This window comes from Tamandua tetradactyla, chromosome 26 (assembly GCF_023851605.1).
Source record: "Tamandua tetradactyla isolate mTamTet1 chromosome 26, mTamTet1.pri, whole genome shotgun sequence".
NCBI classification, from domain to species: Eukaryota; Metazoa; Chordata; class Mammalia; order Pilosa; family Myrmecophagidae; genus Tamandua; species Tamandua tetradactyla.
Genome location: NC_135352.1, coordinates 5,181,243 through 5,199,681, shown reverse-complemented (window position 1 = coordinate 5,199,681; position 18,439 = coordinate 5,181,243). Strand labels below are relative to the sequence as shown.

General features: G+C 39.0%; 1 protein-coding gene across 4 annotated transcripts in view; it reads left to right on the top strand.

Annotated features, from left to right (window-relative positions):
- ASH2L (ASH2 like, histone lysine methyltransferase complex subunit) overlaps positions 1 to 18,439 on the top strand; it is a 90,218-nt gene that overhangs the window by 61,927 nt on the left and 9,852 nt on the right. For all 4 annotated transcript variants that reach the window (XM_077144613.1, XM_077144614.1, XM_077144617.1 and 1 more), the window contains 2 exons: positions 10,930 to 11,097; positions 11,414 to 11,607. In XM_077144613.1, coding sequence (XP_077000728.1) covers positions 10,930 to 11,097; positions 11,414 to 11,607 — 362 coding nt within the window. The remainder of the gene's footprint in view (positions 1 to 10,929; positions 11,098 to 11,413; positions 11,608 to 18,439) is intronic.

The window sequence follows — 18,439 nt, the reverse complement described above, 5'->3', positions numbered from 1 at the left end:
TCAAGTCTTTTTCCCATTTTGTAATTGGGTTGGCTGTCTTTTTGTTGTTGAGTTGAACAATCTCTTTATAAATTCTGGATACTAGAACTTTATCTGATATGTCATTTCCAAATATTGTTTCCCATCGTGTAGGCTGTCTTTCTACTTTCTTGATGAAGTTCTTTGATGCACAAAAGTGTTTAATTTTGAGGAGTTCCCATTTATTTCCTTCTTCAGTGCTCTTGCTTTAGGTTTAAGGTCCATAAAACTGCCTCCAATTGTAAGATTCATAAGATATCTCCCTACATTTTCCTCTAACTGTTTTATGGTCTTAGACCTAATGTTTAGATCTTTGATCCATTTTGAGTTAACTTTTGTATGAGGTGCGAGATATGGGTCTTCTTTCATTCTTTTGCCTATGGATATCCAGTTCTCTAGGCACCATTTATTGAAGAGACTGTTCTGTCCCAGGTGAGTTGGCTTGACTGCCTTATCAAAGATCAAATGTCCATGGATGAGAGGGTCTATATCTGAGCACTCTATTCGATTCCATTGGTCGATATATCTATCTTTATGCCAATACCATGCTGTTTTGACCACTGTGGCTTCATAATATGCCTTAAAGTCAGGCAGCGCGAGACCTCCAGCTTCGTTTTTTTTCCTCAAGATGTTTTTAGCAATTCGGGGCACCCTGCCCTTCCAGATCAATTTGCTTATTGGTTTTTCTATTTCTGAAAAATAAGTTGTTGGGATTTTGATTGGTATTGCATTGAATCTGTAAATCAATTTAGGTAGGATTGACGTCTTAACTATATTTAGTCTTCCAATCCATGAACATGGTATGCCCTTCCATCTATTTAGGTCTTCTGTGACTTCTTTTAGCAGTTTTTTCTAGTTTTCTTTATATATGTTTTTTGTCTCTTTAGTTAAATTTATTCCTAGGTATTTTATTCTTTTAGTTGCAGTTGTAAATGGGATTCGATTCTTGATTTACCCCTCCGCTTGTTCATTGCTAGTGTATAGAAATGCTACAGATTTTTGAATGTTGATCTTATAACCTGCTACTTTGCTGTACTCATTTATTAGCTCTAGTAGTTTTGTTGTGGATTTTTCCGGGTTTTCGACGTATAGTATCATATCGTCTACAAACGGTGATAGTTTTACTTCTTCCTTTCCAATTTTGATGCCTTGTATTTCTTTTTCTTGTCTAATTGCTCTGGCTAGAACCTCCAACACAGTGTTGAATAATAGTGGTGATAGTGGACATCCTTGTCTTGTTCCTGATCTTAGGGGGAAAGTTTTCAATTTTTCCCCATTGAGGATGATATTAGCTGTGGGTTTTTCATATATTCCCTCTATCATTTTAAGGAAGTTCCCTTGTATTCCTATCTTTTGAAGTGTTTTCAACAGGAAAGGATGTTGAATCTTGTCAAATGCCTTGTCTGCACCAATTGAGATGATCATGTGATTTTTCTGCTTTGATTTGTTGATATGGTGTATTACATTAATTGATTTTCTTATGTTGAACCATCCTTGCATACCTGGGATGAATCCTACTTGGTCATGATGTATAATTCTTTTAATGTGTTGTTGGATACGATTTGCTAGAATTTTATTGAGGATTTTTGCATCTATATTCATTAGAGAGATTGGCCTGTAGTTTTCTTTTTTTGTAATATCTTTGCCTGGTTTTGGTATGAGGGTGATGTTGGCTTCATAGAATGAATTAGGTAGTTTTCCCTCCTCTTCGATTTTTTTGAAGAGTTTGAGGAGAGTTGGTACTAATTCTTTCTGGAATGTTTGATAGAATTCACCTGTGAAGCCGTCTGGTCCTGGACTTTTCTTTTTAGGAAGCTTTTGAATGACTAATTCAATTTGTTTACTTGTGATTGGTTTGTTGAGGTCATCTATGTCTTCTTGAGTCAAAGTTGGTTGTTCATGTCTTTCCAGGAACCCGTCCATTTCCTCTAAATTGTTTTATTTATTAGCGTAAAGTTGTTCATAGTATCCTGTTGTTGCCTCCTTTATTTCTGTGAGATCAGGAGTTATATCTCCTCTTCCATTTCTGATCTTATTTATTTGCATCCTCTCTCTTCTTCTTTTTGTCAATCTTGCTAAGGGCCCATCAATCTTATTGATTTTCTCATAGAACCAACTTCTGGCCTTATTGATTTTCTCTATTGTTTTCATGTTTTCAATTTCATTTATTTCTGCTCTAATCTTTGTTATTTCTTTCCTTTTGCTTGCTTTGGGATTAGTTTGCTGTTCTTTCTCCAGAGTGTGTTGTTGAGCCTCCACGTATTTGTGAATTTTCTGGCAGTCCGCCTATTATTGATTTCCAACTTCATTCCTTTATGATCCGAGAAAGTTTTGTGTATGATTTCAGTCGTTTTAAATTTGTTAAGACTTGCTTTGTGACCCAACATATGGTCTATCTTTGAGAATGATCCATGAGCACTTGAGAAAAAGGTGTATCCTGCTGTTGTGGGATGTAATGTCCTATAAATGTGTGTTAAGTCTAGCTCCTTTGTAGTAATATTCAGATTCTCTATTTCTTTATTGATCCTCTGTCTAGATGTTCTGTCCATTGATGAGAGTGGTGAATTAAAGTCTCCAACTATTATGGTATATGAGTCTATTTCCCTTTTCAGTGTTTGCAGTGTATTCCTCACGTATTTTGGGGCATTCTGGTTCGGTGCGTAAATATTTATGATTGTTATGTCTTCTTGTTTAATTGTTCCTTTGATTAGTATATAGTGTCCTTCTTTGTCTCTTTTAACTGTTTTACATTTGAAGTCTAATTTGTTGGATATTAGTATAGCCACTCCTGCTCTTTTCTGGTTGTTATTTGCATGAAATATCTTTTCCCAACCTTTCACTTTCAACCTATGTTTATCTTTGGGTCTAAGATGTGTTTCCTGTAGACAGCATATAGAAGGATCCTGTTTTTTAATCCTTTCTGCCAATCTATGTCTTTTGATTGGGGAATTCAGTCCATTAACATTTAGTGTTATTACTGTTTGGATAATATTTTCCTCTAACATTTTGCCTTTTGTATTATATATATCATATCTGATTTTCCTTCTTTCTACACTCTTCTCCATACCTCTCTCTTCTGTCTTTTTGTATCTGACTCTAGTGCTCCCTTTAGTATTTTTTGCAGAGCTGGTCTCTTGGTCACAAATTCTCTCAGGACTTTTTGTCTGGGTATGTTTTAATTTCTCCCTCATTTTTGAAGGATAATTTTGCTGGATATAGGAGTCTTGGTTGGCAGTTTTTCTCTTTTAGTAATTTTAATATATCATCCCACTGTCTTCTAGCTTCCATGGTTTCTGCTGAGAAATCTACACATAGTCTTATTGGGTTTCCCTTGTATGTGATGGATTGTTTTTCTCTTGCTGCTTTCAAGATCCTCTCTTTCTCTTTGACCTCTGACATTCTAACTAGTAAGTGTCTTGGAGAATGCCTATTTGGGTCTAATCTCTTTGGGGTGCGCTGCACTTCTTGGATCTGTAATTTTAGGTCTTTCATAAGAGTTGGGAAATTTTCAGTGATAATTTCTTCCATTACTTTTTCTCCTCCTTTTCCCTTTTGTTCTCCTTCTGGGACACCCACAACACGTATATTTGCGGTTCATATTGTCCTTGAGTTCCCTGATCCCCTGTTCAAATTTTTCCATTCTTTTCCCAATAGTTTCTGTTTCTTTTTGGAATTCAGATGTTCCATCCTCCAAATCGCTAATTCTATCTTCTGTCTCTTTAAATCTATCATTGTAGGTATCCATTGTTTTTTCCATCTTTTGTACTTTATCCTTCACTTCCATAAGTTCTGTGATTTGTTTTTTCAGTTTTTCTATTTCTTCTTTATGTTCAGCCCATGTCTTCTTCATGTCCTCCCTCAATTTATCGATTTCGTTTTTGAAGAGGTTTTCCGTTTCTGTTCGTATATTCAGCATTAGTCGTCTCAGCTCTTGTATCTCATTTGAACTATTGGTTTGTTCCTTTGACTGGGCCATATTCTCAATCTTCTGAGCGTGGACAATTGTCTTCTGCTGGCGTCTGGGCATTTAGTCAGATTTCCCTGGGTGTCCGACCCAACAAGGTTGTAATATTTTTCTGTGAAATCTCTGGGTTCTGTTTTTCTTATCCTGCCCAGTAGGTGGCGTTCGTGGCACACGTTTGTTTCACGTGTTTGGAAGGGATCCCCCCGTCACCGATCTCCGTGGCCTGGGGATTTCCGATCCAGTTCTCTCAGTTGATCCGGGGTGCCGCGCGTGGTGGGTGCGTCAGCCACCGTGGCTTGAGGGGCCCTGTGGCTCCTTTATTAATTCCCCTATTGGTGTTTGGTTGGACCCAGTCACTGCCACTGTCGGAAATTCCCTCCTCTCCCTGGAGGTGTGTCAGTCACCGGCCGCAGCGGGCCCGGGGAATTCGCCACCGGACCAGAAAGTCGCCCGCGGGGGAGGGGCATCGGTCACAGGCCGCCGCGGCCTGGGGAATTCGCCACCGGACAAGGAAGCCGCCCGCGGGGGAGGGCCACCGCAGCTTGGGTAGCCCTCTGATCCGAGACTCGTAGCCGGTCAAGGAACCCGCCCGCAAAAGAGGGGTGCCGACCACCGCGGCTTGGGAAACTTGCCTCTCCGAGACTCTCAGCCTGCCCGGGAAGGAGGAAGGGAGGAGCTCCAGCCGCCACAGCTGCCACAGCTCGGGAAATCGCGCGCCGCTCGGGGATCTCACCGCAGCCAAGTCTCGCAGTCAAACTAGCCAGTCCAGACTGGGGTACACTGTGTGTCCATTCCCTGCGTGGCCCCGGGCGCTGTTCTGCACTGTTTCTGTTCACCTACAAGTTGCTCTGGAGGAGGATCTAAGACACACGTACCTTACTAAGCCGCCATCTTGGCCCATCCTCCAAAGTTGATTTTTTAAGAAGACCAATAAAATTGGCAAACCTTTAGAACAATGAAGAATTCCTACACATACTGTTCTGTTTTCTTGCTTTAGAAGATGGTAGGTTAATTAAAAATTAAAAAAAAAAAAGCCTCGCAGAATTAGAAAAATAAGGGGGAGGGGGTTTCCACCCACACAATCCTCTACCCCACTGCAGAGGAGCCCAAAGGCTTGCTCCTTTTTACTTTCTTGACAGTTCTTTGATACACATGCATGTAAATGTCTTGATTGATTTAGTTTGAAAGTTGATTTGCTTCAGTAGTCTAATGCCTTCTGTTTGCGGGGTGGATGTATAGCAGGACGCAGGGTATGGGGCTGGCCACAATAGTGCGGTGATGCATTGCAGTGCAGGTATAAGCACAGGTTCAGGATGCTATGCTGGTTCCTTTGAACATGGGCGTCCAGCGGCGGTGGAGGATGTCGTTGTGTGGGTGCACAGGTCTGGGGGTGTGCCCCTGGTGTTCACTGGCTGGGGCACAGGCCCTTGTGAACATACTCAGAGCTATGGCAGTGGGTGGCATTAAGCCTGCATGGACTGGGGACTGACCTGGCTGCAAAGGTCAGCACTTTTCCAGAACTGGGGGGCATGACATGCATGGGTCTAGAAGTGCTGTAAACTGATTTACCTGTGCACAGAGATTGGGGGGCCGGGGTAGGGCTGTGCGACTGTATGGTCTGGGGATGGGTGTAGCCTGGGTATGGAGGTATGAGCTGCAGTCTTTTTGTGCTTGCAACAGCCTGCAGGGATTAGAAAGGGGAGGAGGTGGGTTGGGTTGAGCGTGGGGTGGGCATGTGGGGTGAGTACACATGTGTGGGGTTGGCAGGGTGGGGTGCTTGAAGTGCTGGTAGTGGGGACAAGTGAAGGGGTTCAAATGCATTGGGGTGTGGGGTGAATCGCGGGTCGCAGGCCTGCCCTGGTGAGGATAGCATATTCACTGGTGAGAATAACGTATTCAAGGAACGTACCTTGGCTTACTTCCTAGTTCCAGTCTCCCCATCTCCCCATCTCCGTACTCCTGAGTTCTCTGGGCTTCCATATTAGGCTGTTTACATCAGCCAGACGGTCTCCAGTTCTCTGCTTCTCAGTTCCTCAGCTTTTGCCACCAGGGCCACCCTATGTGATGCAGAAGACTCTCCCAGGTCACTTATGCTCTGGAATCCTGTTGCCCTGTATTTTAATTTTTGCCAGTCTGTTAGGTGGGAGGTGGTATTTGTGTTGTTGTAATTTATATTTATTTCTCTGAACTAATTTTGTTTTTACTTTTTAAATTGTATAAAATAACAAAAGCAAAGAAAGGAAAAAGCAATAGTTTTCAAAACATTCTTCAACAAGCAGTTACAGGACAGATCCCAGAGTTTGTCATGAGCTACCATATCATCCTCTCACATTTTTCCTTCTAGCTGCTCCAGAATATAGGAGGCTAGAGCGAATAAATATTTTTTTTATCATAATGATCAACTTTTTTTTCTTTTTTGTGAAAAATACCGTATATACAAAAAAGCAGTAAATTTCAAAGCACACCACAATTAGTTGTAAAACGAATTTCAGAGTTTGGTATAGTTTATAATTCGACACTTACAGGTTTTTATTTCTAGCTGCTCTAAGGTACTGGAGGCTATAAGAAATACCAGTATAATGATTCAGCACTCATACGCATTTGTTAAACCCGACCTTCTGTCACCTTTGGTCTTTCTCCCACTCCCATTCTAGCTTTTTCATGTTGGAAGGGCTTTATCGATAATGCAGGATAGGGTAGATGGAACTAGTTGATGTTCTGGAAAGGGTGGCTGAATTTCAGGACTTACCTGGTCCAGGGACCCATCTGGAGGGTGTAGGTTTGGTGTGTTACCCTAGTGCATGGAACCTTATAGAATCTTATATAATGCCCTAGGTATTCTTTAGGATTAACAGTAATGGTTTTGTTCGTTGTTTTTTTAAAAATATTTTTATTGATAAAACAGCATACAAATATACAAACTTTCTTAGCATACAAACATTCCATACATGGTGTACAATCAGTGGCTCACAATATCATCACATAGCTGTGTGTTCATCACCATGGTCACTTTTTCTTTTTAACATTTGCGTCACTCCTGAAAAAGAAATAAAAAGGAAAAAGAAAAAACTCATACATACCTACCCCTTGCCCCTCCCTCTCACTGACCACTAGTATTTCCACCTACACAATTTATTTTAACTCTCATTCCCCCTATTATTTGTTTTTTATCCATATTTTTTACTCATCTGTCCATACCCTACCTGAATGGAGCATCAGACACAAGGTTTTCACAATCACACAGTCGCGTTGTAAAAGCTATATCATTATACAGTCATTTTCAAGAAACAAGGCTACTGAACACAGCTCTACCATCCAAGTACTTTCCTCTAGCTATTCTAATATGCCATAAACTAAAAAGTGAGTATCTGTATAATGCCTAAGAATAACCTTTAGGACAACCTCTCAATTCTGTTTGAAATCTCTGTCACTGACACTTTATTTTGTCTCATATATCTCCTCCCTCTTTTGGGCAAGAAGGTTTTCTCAATCCCTTGATGCCAGGTCCTGTCTCATTCCGGGATATCTGTCCCATGTTGCCAGGGAGATTTCCACCCCTGGTAATTATTTCCCACATAGAAGGGGAGGGCAGGGAGTTCACTTGCTGTGTCAGCTTAGAGAGAGGAGCCACATCTGAGCAACAAAAGATGTTCTCTGGGGGTGACTTTTAGGCCTAATTTTAGGTAGGCTTAGTCTGTCCTTTGCAGGAATAAGTTTCATAGGGGTGAACCCAGAGATTGAGGGCTCGGCCTATTGATTTGGTTGTCCAAGCTGCTTCCTAGAATATCAGAAATTCTCCAGATGGGGAAGTTGGATGTTGCCCCCTTTCTCCCCATTCCTACAAGGGGACTTTGCGAATCCTTCTTTATTCACTGTCCAGATCTCTCTGGGATTTATTGGGGCATCACACTAATAAGAAAATCTCATGCCATATTCAAGATTCTATGTACTTACGGTATTAACTAAACTGACTATACAAGTTAAATTAGGGAATGCACCGCCCAAAATACAAATTTTTTACCAAATAAACATCTCTCCCTTTAGTCGCACCCAGAAGTTGAAGTTTTAAAACATGAGTGATATCCTCTACCCAGTCTTCTTATATACCTTTGTCTTATCCAGATCAGTTTCATTCATGTCTCTACTTGATATCGGATCACTTTTTCAACTCCTTAAATAGTTCCTGTATGGGGTAGTGCTGACTTTCATAACTTTAGAGCTCTAACTCTGAGTCTCAGATGTCATATAAATACCTGAAGTTTCTGGGAAAAACCGTGTTATATACAAACAGCTCAGTATCTCAGAATTTAGAATTAACAGTTGTAAATACCCAAAGTTTCTGAGCAAGACCATGTTATATACAAACAGCTTGGCATCTCAGAATTTATAATTAACAGTTGTATCTCCTGAATATATATGATTACTCTAAGAGCTTACAATCTAGGACCCTTTACAATGAGCCCCAACCTGATAACTCATGCTCTTGACTTTAGTTCACCAAATTTTTATGTTATAATTAGTCCATATGATTGAGGCATGATAATATTTGTCTTTTTGTTCCTCCAGAGGTGACTCTAGGGCATATCTAGAAGTAGGCTAAGGTTCTCTGCTACCTACAGAAGCTTCACAAGAGTAAGCCTCAAGATCAAGGGCTTGTAGGCCAGTTATCTTATAGAATATTCCTCAGTTTGGGTTTGTCTGTTGGTTCCTCGTGATTTGATTTAAGCTACATTTTTTACCAGAATCTCACAGAAGCGATGCTTTGTTCTAATCATATTGCATCCTGTCATGTGATAAATGATTTCAATTTTAAATCATGATGATGTTCTTTTTTAATTACTTGACTAAGTTGGTGTCTGCCAGCCTTAGCCACTGTAAAGTTTCTCTTTTTCCCTCTGTAATTAAGTATTTTGTGAAGAAGTCATCCCTTTAATCATCATGAGTTCCTCTTTTATTCATTGGGTTATAATTGATTCATACAACCTTCAGGCTGGCTTTTCTGTCACTTTGACTGTGCCCATTTTTTTATGTTCCAGGCTTATCTTGTGCTTGTACTGCCGCACCCTAGAATTAGCCATTTTTCTAGAGCCTGGTTTCTGTTCAGCAAAGAAGGATATTTCAAAGCCTAGTCTAGTGCTGGGTCAGCCTTCCATGCGAATGACTTTTTATACTATTCCATCTGTGAAGCACTGGACTGCCAAGGCTGTCACTGTATCTGCCTAATTCAAGGGTCGTTGTGGTGCAGTGGAAAGAGTATAGGCTAGGTTTCATTCAGGCTCTGCCTTGTGATCTTGAAGAGCCTTACAATGGGCTTCTCCCATCTACCCAACTGAGATGATGACTATGAGTTGTAAAATGACAAACACCTTTACAGAAACTAATTAATTTAAATTCTGTGCTTCCAGTAGAAGTGGGTGACCTCAGAATATTTACAGACACTATTTAAATGCTTTTTCCTCAGTTAAGGCTTAATGGGATCAGAGATGTTTGGCATTTTTCCTTATCTCACAAAATGGCCTTATAGTAAGGTAACATTTGGATCTTACACAAAAATAGAGAGATGATGAGTACGTTGAATCCATAAACTTTTTCAGTCAGATTTAACAATTATCAAAAGTTTGCCACATTTGCTTTATCTTTACCTTTATTTCTTTGTCTCTCTTTTTCTGAATTATTTTAAAGTAAATCTAGTATACTTCAGTATGCATATCTAAAAACATGTTTTTTTTCTCTTATAACCACAGTGCTATTTTCACACTTAAGAAAATAGATAATTTCTTACTGTCATCTCAATTCAGTCCATAATCAAATATCTTTATTTCTCCTGACATGATATTTGTTAGCTACAAAGCGAAAAATAGTAATTTTACAGTGGAGAGATCTGGCAGGTGACACCTTTACCAGGTGACCAAAGTTAAATCACCGTTTTGATATCATGTACCTCCTGACAGTGGTGCACTGGATGAAGCAATGTTACTTCAGTGGTATTCTTTTTAAAAATATATATATATTCTTTGGAGAAATCTTCACACACATACAGTCCACACATGGTATACAATCAGTGGCTCACAATATCATCACATAGTTGTGTATTCATCACCATGATCATTTTTAGAACATTTGCATCACTCCAGAAAAAAAAAGAAAAAAGAAAAAAACTCATACATCCCATTCCACTTACCCCTCCCTCTCATTGATCACCCATATTTAAATCTACCCAATTTTGTTCAGTGGTATTCTTGCCAAAAAAGCATAACCTGGACTTAAAACAGGAGGAAACATCAGACAAACCTACTTGAGGGACAGTCTGTGAACTGAGAGACTGATACTTCTCCAAGTGTCAAGGTCACGAAGACAAGGAAAAGCTGAGAAACTGTTCCAGAGTGGAGGAGACTAAGGAGACATGGCAATGAAATACTGTGTGGAATCTTAGATTGGATCCTTGCCCAGGAAAAGATTATTATTTGGCTAACTGGCTTAATTTGCATATGGTCTTTAGATTACTTAATAGTATTGTATCATTATTAATTTTCTGATTTTAATTATTGTATTATGGTTATAGATGATAGCATTTGGAGAAATTGAGTGAAGGATATGTGAGAACTCTGTACTATATTTTGAAAGTCTGAAATTGTTTAAAAAATGAAATCTTTTTTAAAATGATTACTTCAAATCAGGATCCAAATATATTACAACTGGTTGTTATAGGGAATGTACAATATAATTATTTTAAATGTGTCATCTTAAAACATTTAATAAAAACTGGATTATATAATGGCTTTCTTCCTTTCTCCTTTGTCTATATCTTATGTTGAGATTTTTAATCTCCTGTCCTATTATTTCTGATTTTTATTTTGTTTACTTTAGTCTAAGGGATCATGTTTTTGTGCCAGTTCTCTCTATCTCAAATAAGTTGCAGGGTTCTGTTTTAATCTCCATCACTGCAGCGCCACAGTTGAAGATCTCTGATGACCGACTAACAGTGGTTGGAGAAAAGGGCTACTCCATGGTGCGGGCATCTCATGGGGTGCGGAAAGGTGCCTGGTACTTTGAAATCACTGTGGATGAGATGCCACCAGACACTGCTGCCAGACTGGGTTGGTCCCAGCCCTTAGGTAAGCTGGGGCCATAACTCTCACATTACAGCAGGGAGAAGGATAGGCCATCTGGCTAAAGCTTAAGGTTTTGGGATGGGTGGGGAAGAATTTTAAGCTTATAGGATTCTGGGCAGAAAAATTAGTTCCTGAGGGTTTGGTCAGTTTGCAGTTCCCTAGGAATTTTTTTTTTTGTATGAATCATTTGCTTGTGAGAAGGTTTGTTAGCAATTTTACAAAATTGGCAAAAACTAAAAAGGAGTAATATCTTTTCCTTTAGCAGTACAGAGTTGACTTGCAATCTTCTGACTTCCTGAATGTCCTTTTCTTGGGACAGGCAACCTTCAAGCTCCTTTAGGTTATGATAAATTTAGCTATTCTTGGCGGAGCAAAAAAGGAACCAAGTTCCACCAGTCCATTGGTAAGCATTACTCTTCTGGCTATGGACAGGGAGACATCCTGGGATTTTATATCAATCTTCCTGAAGACACAGAGACAGCCAAGTCACTACCCGATACTTACAAAGATAAGGTGAGTCTGTCCTCTCCCAAGCTCTAGTGGTGTTGATCACCATTTTCATTTTTTTCCCCAATATTTTATTATGAAATTTTTTGAACATGCCACAAAATTGAAAGAATTTTAGAGTCAGTTCCCTATACCAAACGTCTAGATTTTATCAGTAACATGTTAGCCAGCCAGCCTTCCATCTGTTGATCATCAGCCCATGCATCCATCTTTTTTATGCATTTCAGAGAAAATTGTAGATATCAATACAGTTCCCCCAAGTGTATCATTTTCTAGAGTTCATTTTTGTTTAGTTTCTTCTTTTGATACAAAATTTATGTAAAATGAAATGAACAAATTTTAAGTATATGTTTGCTGAGTTCTGCGTTTGAACCTCTGTTAAAATGACTCTTACCATCACCCCAGGAAGTTTTCTCATGCCCTTTCCCAGCCAGTTCCAACCACCACCCCCCTAGAGACAACCGCTGTTTTGATATATTTTTCCCATCATAGGTTAGCTTTGCCTGTTCTTGAGCTTATATAAAATGGAATCATGCAGTATTGCAGTCTTTTGTATCTGGCTTTCGTCATCTGGCACAGTGCTTTGAAATTCATCCATGTTGTTACATGTATTTGTGGTTCCTTTTTAATACTGAGTAGTGTTTCATTATATTAGTATACCACAGTTTGTTTATCTGCTTTCCTATTGCTGGACTCTTGAGTTCTTTCAAGTTTGAGACTGCTGTGAATAAAGTTGTTACGAACATTCTTGTACAAATCTGTTGGTCAACATGTATTTTCATTTCTTTTTGTTGGTATCTAGAATGGAAAGTACTGGGACTGCTCTCAGTCCTACTCCCACCATCAACATATAAGAGTTTTAGTTGTTCAACATCCTTGCCAACATTTGGTGTTCTCTATCAACTTTATTTTACCATTTGTGTGTGCTTGTGTATGTGTGTAGTTGTAGTAGTTGTAGTAGTAGTAGTATCCCATTGTGGTTTAAATTAGCATTTATTTGACTAATGATGATGAGCATTTTCTTATATACTTATTGATCTGTCTTTTATGGAATTTCTGTTAAAATGTTTTGCTTTTTTTTTTATCTGTCTTTATGCCAATACCATACTTTTTTGATCACGGTAGCTTTGTAATATGTTTTAAAGACAGGTTGTAATACTTCCCCTTCATTCCTCTTTCTCAGTATATTTTTAGCTCTTCAGGGCACCCTACCCTTCCAAATAAATTTTTTTTTTTCACATGGGCAGGCACCGGGAATCGAACCCGGGTCCTCTGGCATTGCAGGCAAGCATTCTTGCCTGCTGAGCCACTGTGGCCTGCCCCCAAATAAATTTGGTTATTGTTTTTTCTGTTTCTGCAAACTAAGTTGTTGTGATTTAAATTGGTATTGTATTGAATCTATAAATCAGTTGGGGTAGGATTGACATATTAACTATATTTAATCTTCCAATCCATGAACACAGTATCTCCTTCCATTTATTAAGGTCTTCTTTGATTTCTTTAAGCAATTTCTTGTAGTTTTCTGTGTATAGGTCCTTTGTGGCCTTATATACATTTATTCCTAAATATTTGATTCTTTTGGTTCCTATTGTAAATGGAACTTTTTTCTTGATTTCCTCCTCAGATTGCTTATAACTAGTTGTTTCAGTTGCTAAAGGTGCTGAAATGCAATATACCAGAAATTGATTGGCTTTTTAAAAGGGGATTTATGAAGTTACAGGTTATAATTCTAAGGCAGTGAAAATGTTCAAATTAAGGCACTAACAAGAGGATAGTTTCTCTCAAGAAAGACTGATTCCAGGGTTTCTCTTTCACATGGGAAGGCACATGGTGATATCTGCTCTCCTCTCCTGACTTCGGGATTCAAATGGCTCTCTCAGCTCCTTCTGCATCTTCAGACATCTGTGTCTTGGTTTCATTTCTCTACTCTCCATGTTGGTTCTCTAAGCATCTCCAAATATCTATGTCTGCGCTTTCTTTAAAATATTCCCATCTTAGTGGACTCCAGTAAGCTAATTAAGACCCATCTTGAATGGGCAGGGTCACACCTCCACCTAATCAAAACTTCCCACTCACAGTAGGGTGAGTCACAGCTCCATGGAAGCAACCTAATCAAAGGACCCACTCCATAATAGATATGCCTACACAAGATTGGATTAAGATTAGAAGAACATGACTTTTCTGGGGTACATAACAGTTTGAGAGCAGCACACTAGTGTATAGAAACACTACTGATTTTGGGGTATTGATCTATACCCTAACACTTTGCTCTACTCATTTATTAGCCACAGTAGCTTTGCTGTAGATTTTTCGGGATTTTTGATATATTAATATCATGTCATCTGCAAATAGTGAAAGTTTTATTTCTTCCTTTCCAGTTTGGGTGCCTTCTGTTTATTTTCTCTTGTATAATTGCTTTAGCTAGAATATCCAACACAATTTTGAATAACAGTGGTGATATTGAGCATCCTTGTCATATTCTAGGTGTCAGAGACAAAGCTTTCAGTCCTTCCCCATTGAGTATGATGTTATCTGTGGGTTTTTTATATATTCCCTTTATCATGTTGAGTAAGAACTCTTCTAATCCTATCCTTTGAAGTCTTCATCAGGAAAGCATGTTGCATTTTTTAAACATTTTTTATTATGAGATATGACATGTACAAAAAGTGATAAATTTCAAAGTATATTATAATGAATAGTATAGAACAGATTTCAGAGCTTAGTATGGTTTATAGTTTATAGTTCCACAACTTTAGGTTTTTCTTTCTAGCTGCTCCAAGATGCTGAAGACTAAAAGAAATATCAATATAATGATTCAGCAGTCATACATATTTGTTAAATCCTGTTTTCTCTATTATAACTCATCCATCTCCTTTGATCTTTCTCCCAGTCTTTAGAGGTATTTCAGCTATGAGCATTCTAACTTTTTCATGTTGAAAAGGGCTGTCAATAATACGGGATCGGTCCGAGGGAGGGTCAAGATGGTGGCTTAACAACGTGCACATTTTAGTTCGTCCTCCAGAACAACTACTAAATAACCAGAAATAGTACAGAACAACTCCTGGGGCCACGTCAGTGACCGGACACACAGCATACCCCAGTCTGGACCAGCTGGACCGGCTACGAGCACCCCCCCGAACCGTGAGTTCCCAAAGCTGTGGCGGCCAGCACCCCTCCCCCACAGGCCCCTTCACAGAGGGGAAAGGAAAGGACTTTACCAGCAGCAGGGGCTGGCCACAATCAAACACCAATTATGGAATTAATTAACAAATTCTGACTACTAAAAATAGGCCCCCAACTTAGGTAAGCCTGATCAAAGTAGAGGTTGCTCATTTTTGTCCCGGCGCCAAGGGAGCAGCACTGACAGAAAAAGGGGGGAAAAAAAAGAAAACAGAGGTTTTTGTGGCTGTGTATCTACAAAGGCTTGACTGCCTCTGGATACAGTGGCAGGACTTTTCAGGCTACAACTGCCCCAGGCATAGGCAGAAGTGAGCTCTTTTGGGGGTTTGTCTGGAGCCTGTGCCTTCCCCAGGGGAGGGGTGAAGCCCTACCCAGGTGGAATCCCTCCATCAAGGAATTCAGACACCAGGGCTTGGTAATTTGAAGCCATTAAAACCAGCCTACAACCTCTCCTCTGTCTCCACCATGCACCCAGCAGGGAGAGTCTGCCAAAGTTAAAGGTACCGCATCATCTTATGCTGGTGGGACCTGCAGGCAGACAAGCAGTATAAGAAGAACAGAGTCCAGAGACTTCACAGGAAAGTCTTTCAACCTGCTGGGTTTTACTCTCCGGGAAAACCGACGCAGGTGACTCTTTCCTCCTGATAGGAGGCCAGTTTGGTCTGGGAAAATCTGGCTGGGGTCTATAATATCTAAGTAGACCCTCATAAGTGTGGGAAGGCACCACACAAGCAGGGCAATAAAAAAGAAAACAAGAACTGAAAAATTTTCCTCTGTTAAACAAAACTTAAGCTAAAGGTCCAGATAAAGCTGAACAGAATGTCAAAGAACAGATAGACAACAAATTCATCCAGCAAGAAAACCCTAGATAAAAGAAGTGAAAGCAATCTCCAGAATAAACTAATTAAGGTAATTAAATGCCTGGACGCCAGCAAAAAATAACAAATCACACTAGGAAAATTGAAGATATGGCCCAGTCAAAGGAACAAACCAACAATTCAGATGAGCTACAGGAGCTGAAACAATTAATTCAGAATGTACAAACAGACATGGAAAACCTCATCAAAAACCAAATCAATGAATTGAGGGAGGATATAAAGAAGGCAAGGAAAGAACAAAAAGAAGAAACTGAAAGTCTGAAAAAACAAATCACAGAACTTATGGGAATGAAAGACACACTAGAAGAGATGAAAAAAACAATGGAAACCTACAAGGGTAGATTTCAAGAGACAGAACATAGGATTTCAAAACTGGAGAACGGAACATCTGAAATCCAACAAGAAACAGAAACTATAGGAAAAAAATGGAAACATATGAGCAGGGACTCAGGGAATAGAAAGACAATACGAAGCGCACGAATATACATGTTCTGGGTGTTCCAGAAGGAGAAGAGAAGGAAAAAGGAGGAGAAAAACTAATGGAGGAAATTATCACAGGAAATTTCCCAACTCTTAGGAAAGACTTAAAGTTACAGATCCAAGAAGTGCAGCATACCCCAAAGAGAATAGATCCACATAGACATACTCCAAGACCTTTAATAATCAGAATGTCAGAGGTCAAAGAGAAAGGAGGATCTTGAAAGCAGCAATAGAAAAGCAAACCATCATGTACAAGGGAAGCCCAATAAGACTATGTGCAGATCTCTCAGCAGAAACCATGGAGGTGAGAAGACAGTGGGATAATATATTTAAATTATTAAAAGAGAAAAACTGCCAACCAAGAATTCTATATCCAGCAAAACTGTCCTTCAAAAATGAGGGAGAGGGGGGGCCGCGGTGGCTCAGCGGGCAAAGTGCTTGCCTGCTATGCCGGAGGACCTCGGTTCGATTCCCGGCCCCAGCCCATGTAACAAAAACGGAGAAACAAAATACAATAAAACAAGAAAATGTTTAAAAGATGTTTCCCTTTCTTCCTCTCTTCCTTCCTTCTATCCTTCCTTCCTTCTCTCTGTCTTTCCTTTAAAAAAAAAAAAAAAAAAAAAAAAAAATGAGGGAGAAATTAAAACATATTCAGACAAAAAATCACTGAGAGAATTTGTGACCAAGAGACCAGCTCTGCAAGAAATACTAAAGGGAACACTAGAGACAGATATGAAAACAGAAGAGAGAGGTGTGGAGAAGAGTGTAGAAATGAAGATATCAGTAAAGGTAAAAAGAAGAAAAATTAGATATGACATATAAAATCCAAAAGGCAAAATGGTGGAAGACAGTACTGCCCTCACAGTAATAACCCTAAATGTTAAAGGATTAAATTCCCCAATCCGAAGACATAGACTGGCAGAATGGATTAAAAAAAATAGGACCCACCTACACACTGTCGACAAGAGACAAATTTTAGACCCAAGGATAAACATAGGTTGAAAATGAAAGGTTGGAAAAAGATAGTTCATGAAATTAACAATCGGAAAAAGATATTTCATGAAATTAACAATCAGAAAAGAGCAGGAGTTGGCTATACTAATATCCAACAAATTAGACTTCAAATGTAAAACAATTAAAAGAGACAAAGAGGGACACTATGTATTAATAAAAGCAACAATTCAACAAGAAGACATACAAGCATGAATATTTATGCATTGAGCCAGAGTGCTCCAAAATATGAGTCAAACACTGAAAAGAGAAATAGACATATCTACCATAATAGTTGGAGACTTCAGTTCCCTGCTCTCATCATTGGACAGAACGTCTAGGCACAAGATGAATAAAGAAACAGATAATTTAAATAATATAATAAACGAACTAAACTTAACAGACTTACAGAACATTACACCCCACAACAGCAGGATACAATTTTTTCTCAAGTGCTCATGGATCATTCTCAAGGATATACCATATGCTGGTTCACAAAGCAAGTCTCAATAAATTTAAAAAGATTGAAATCATACAAAATACTTTCGTAAAGAAATGAAGTTGGAAATCAATAATAGAGTGCCAGAAAATTCACAAATAGATGGAGGCTCAACAGCACGCTCTTAAACAACCAGTGGGTCAAGGAAGAAGTTACAGGAGAATCAGTAAATATCTCAAGGCAAATGAAAATGAAGACATAGCATTTCAAAATTTATGGGATGCAGCAAAAAGGCAGTGCTAAGAGGAAAATTTATTGCCTTAAATGCCTATATCAAAAAAAGTAGAGCAAAAATTGAGAAATTAACTGTTCATTTGGAAGAACTAGAGAAAGAACAGCAAACTAATCCCTAGCATAAGGAAAGAAATAATGAAAAGTAGAGCAGAAATTAATGAAACTGAGAACATGAAAGCAATCGAGAAATGCAACAAAAGCAGAAGTTGGTTCTCTGAGAAAACCAGTAAGATGGTTGGACCCTTAGCGAGGTTGACAAAAAGAAGAAGAGAGAGGATACAAATAAATAAAATCAGAAATGGAAGAGGGGACATAACCACTGATCCTGCAGAAATTAAGGAGTTCATGAGATGATACTGTTAACAACTCTATGCTAATAAGCTAGACAATGTAGATGAAATGGACAACTTCCTAGAAAGGAATGAACAACCAATTTTGACTCGAGAAGAAATAGATGACCTCAACAAACCAATCACAAGTAAAGAAATTGAATCAGTCATTAAGAAGCTCCCCAAAAAGAAAAGAGGATCTTCAGGACCAGATGGCAACACGTTAATTCTACCAAACATTCAGAAAA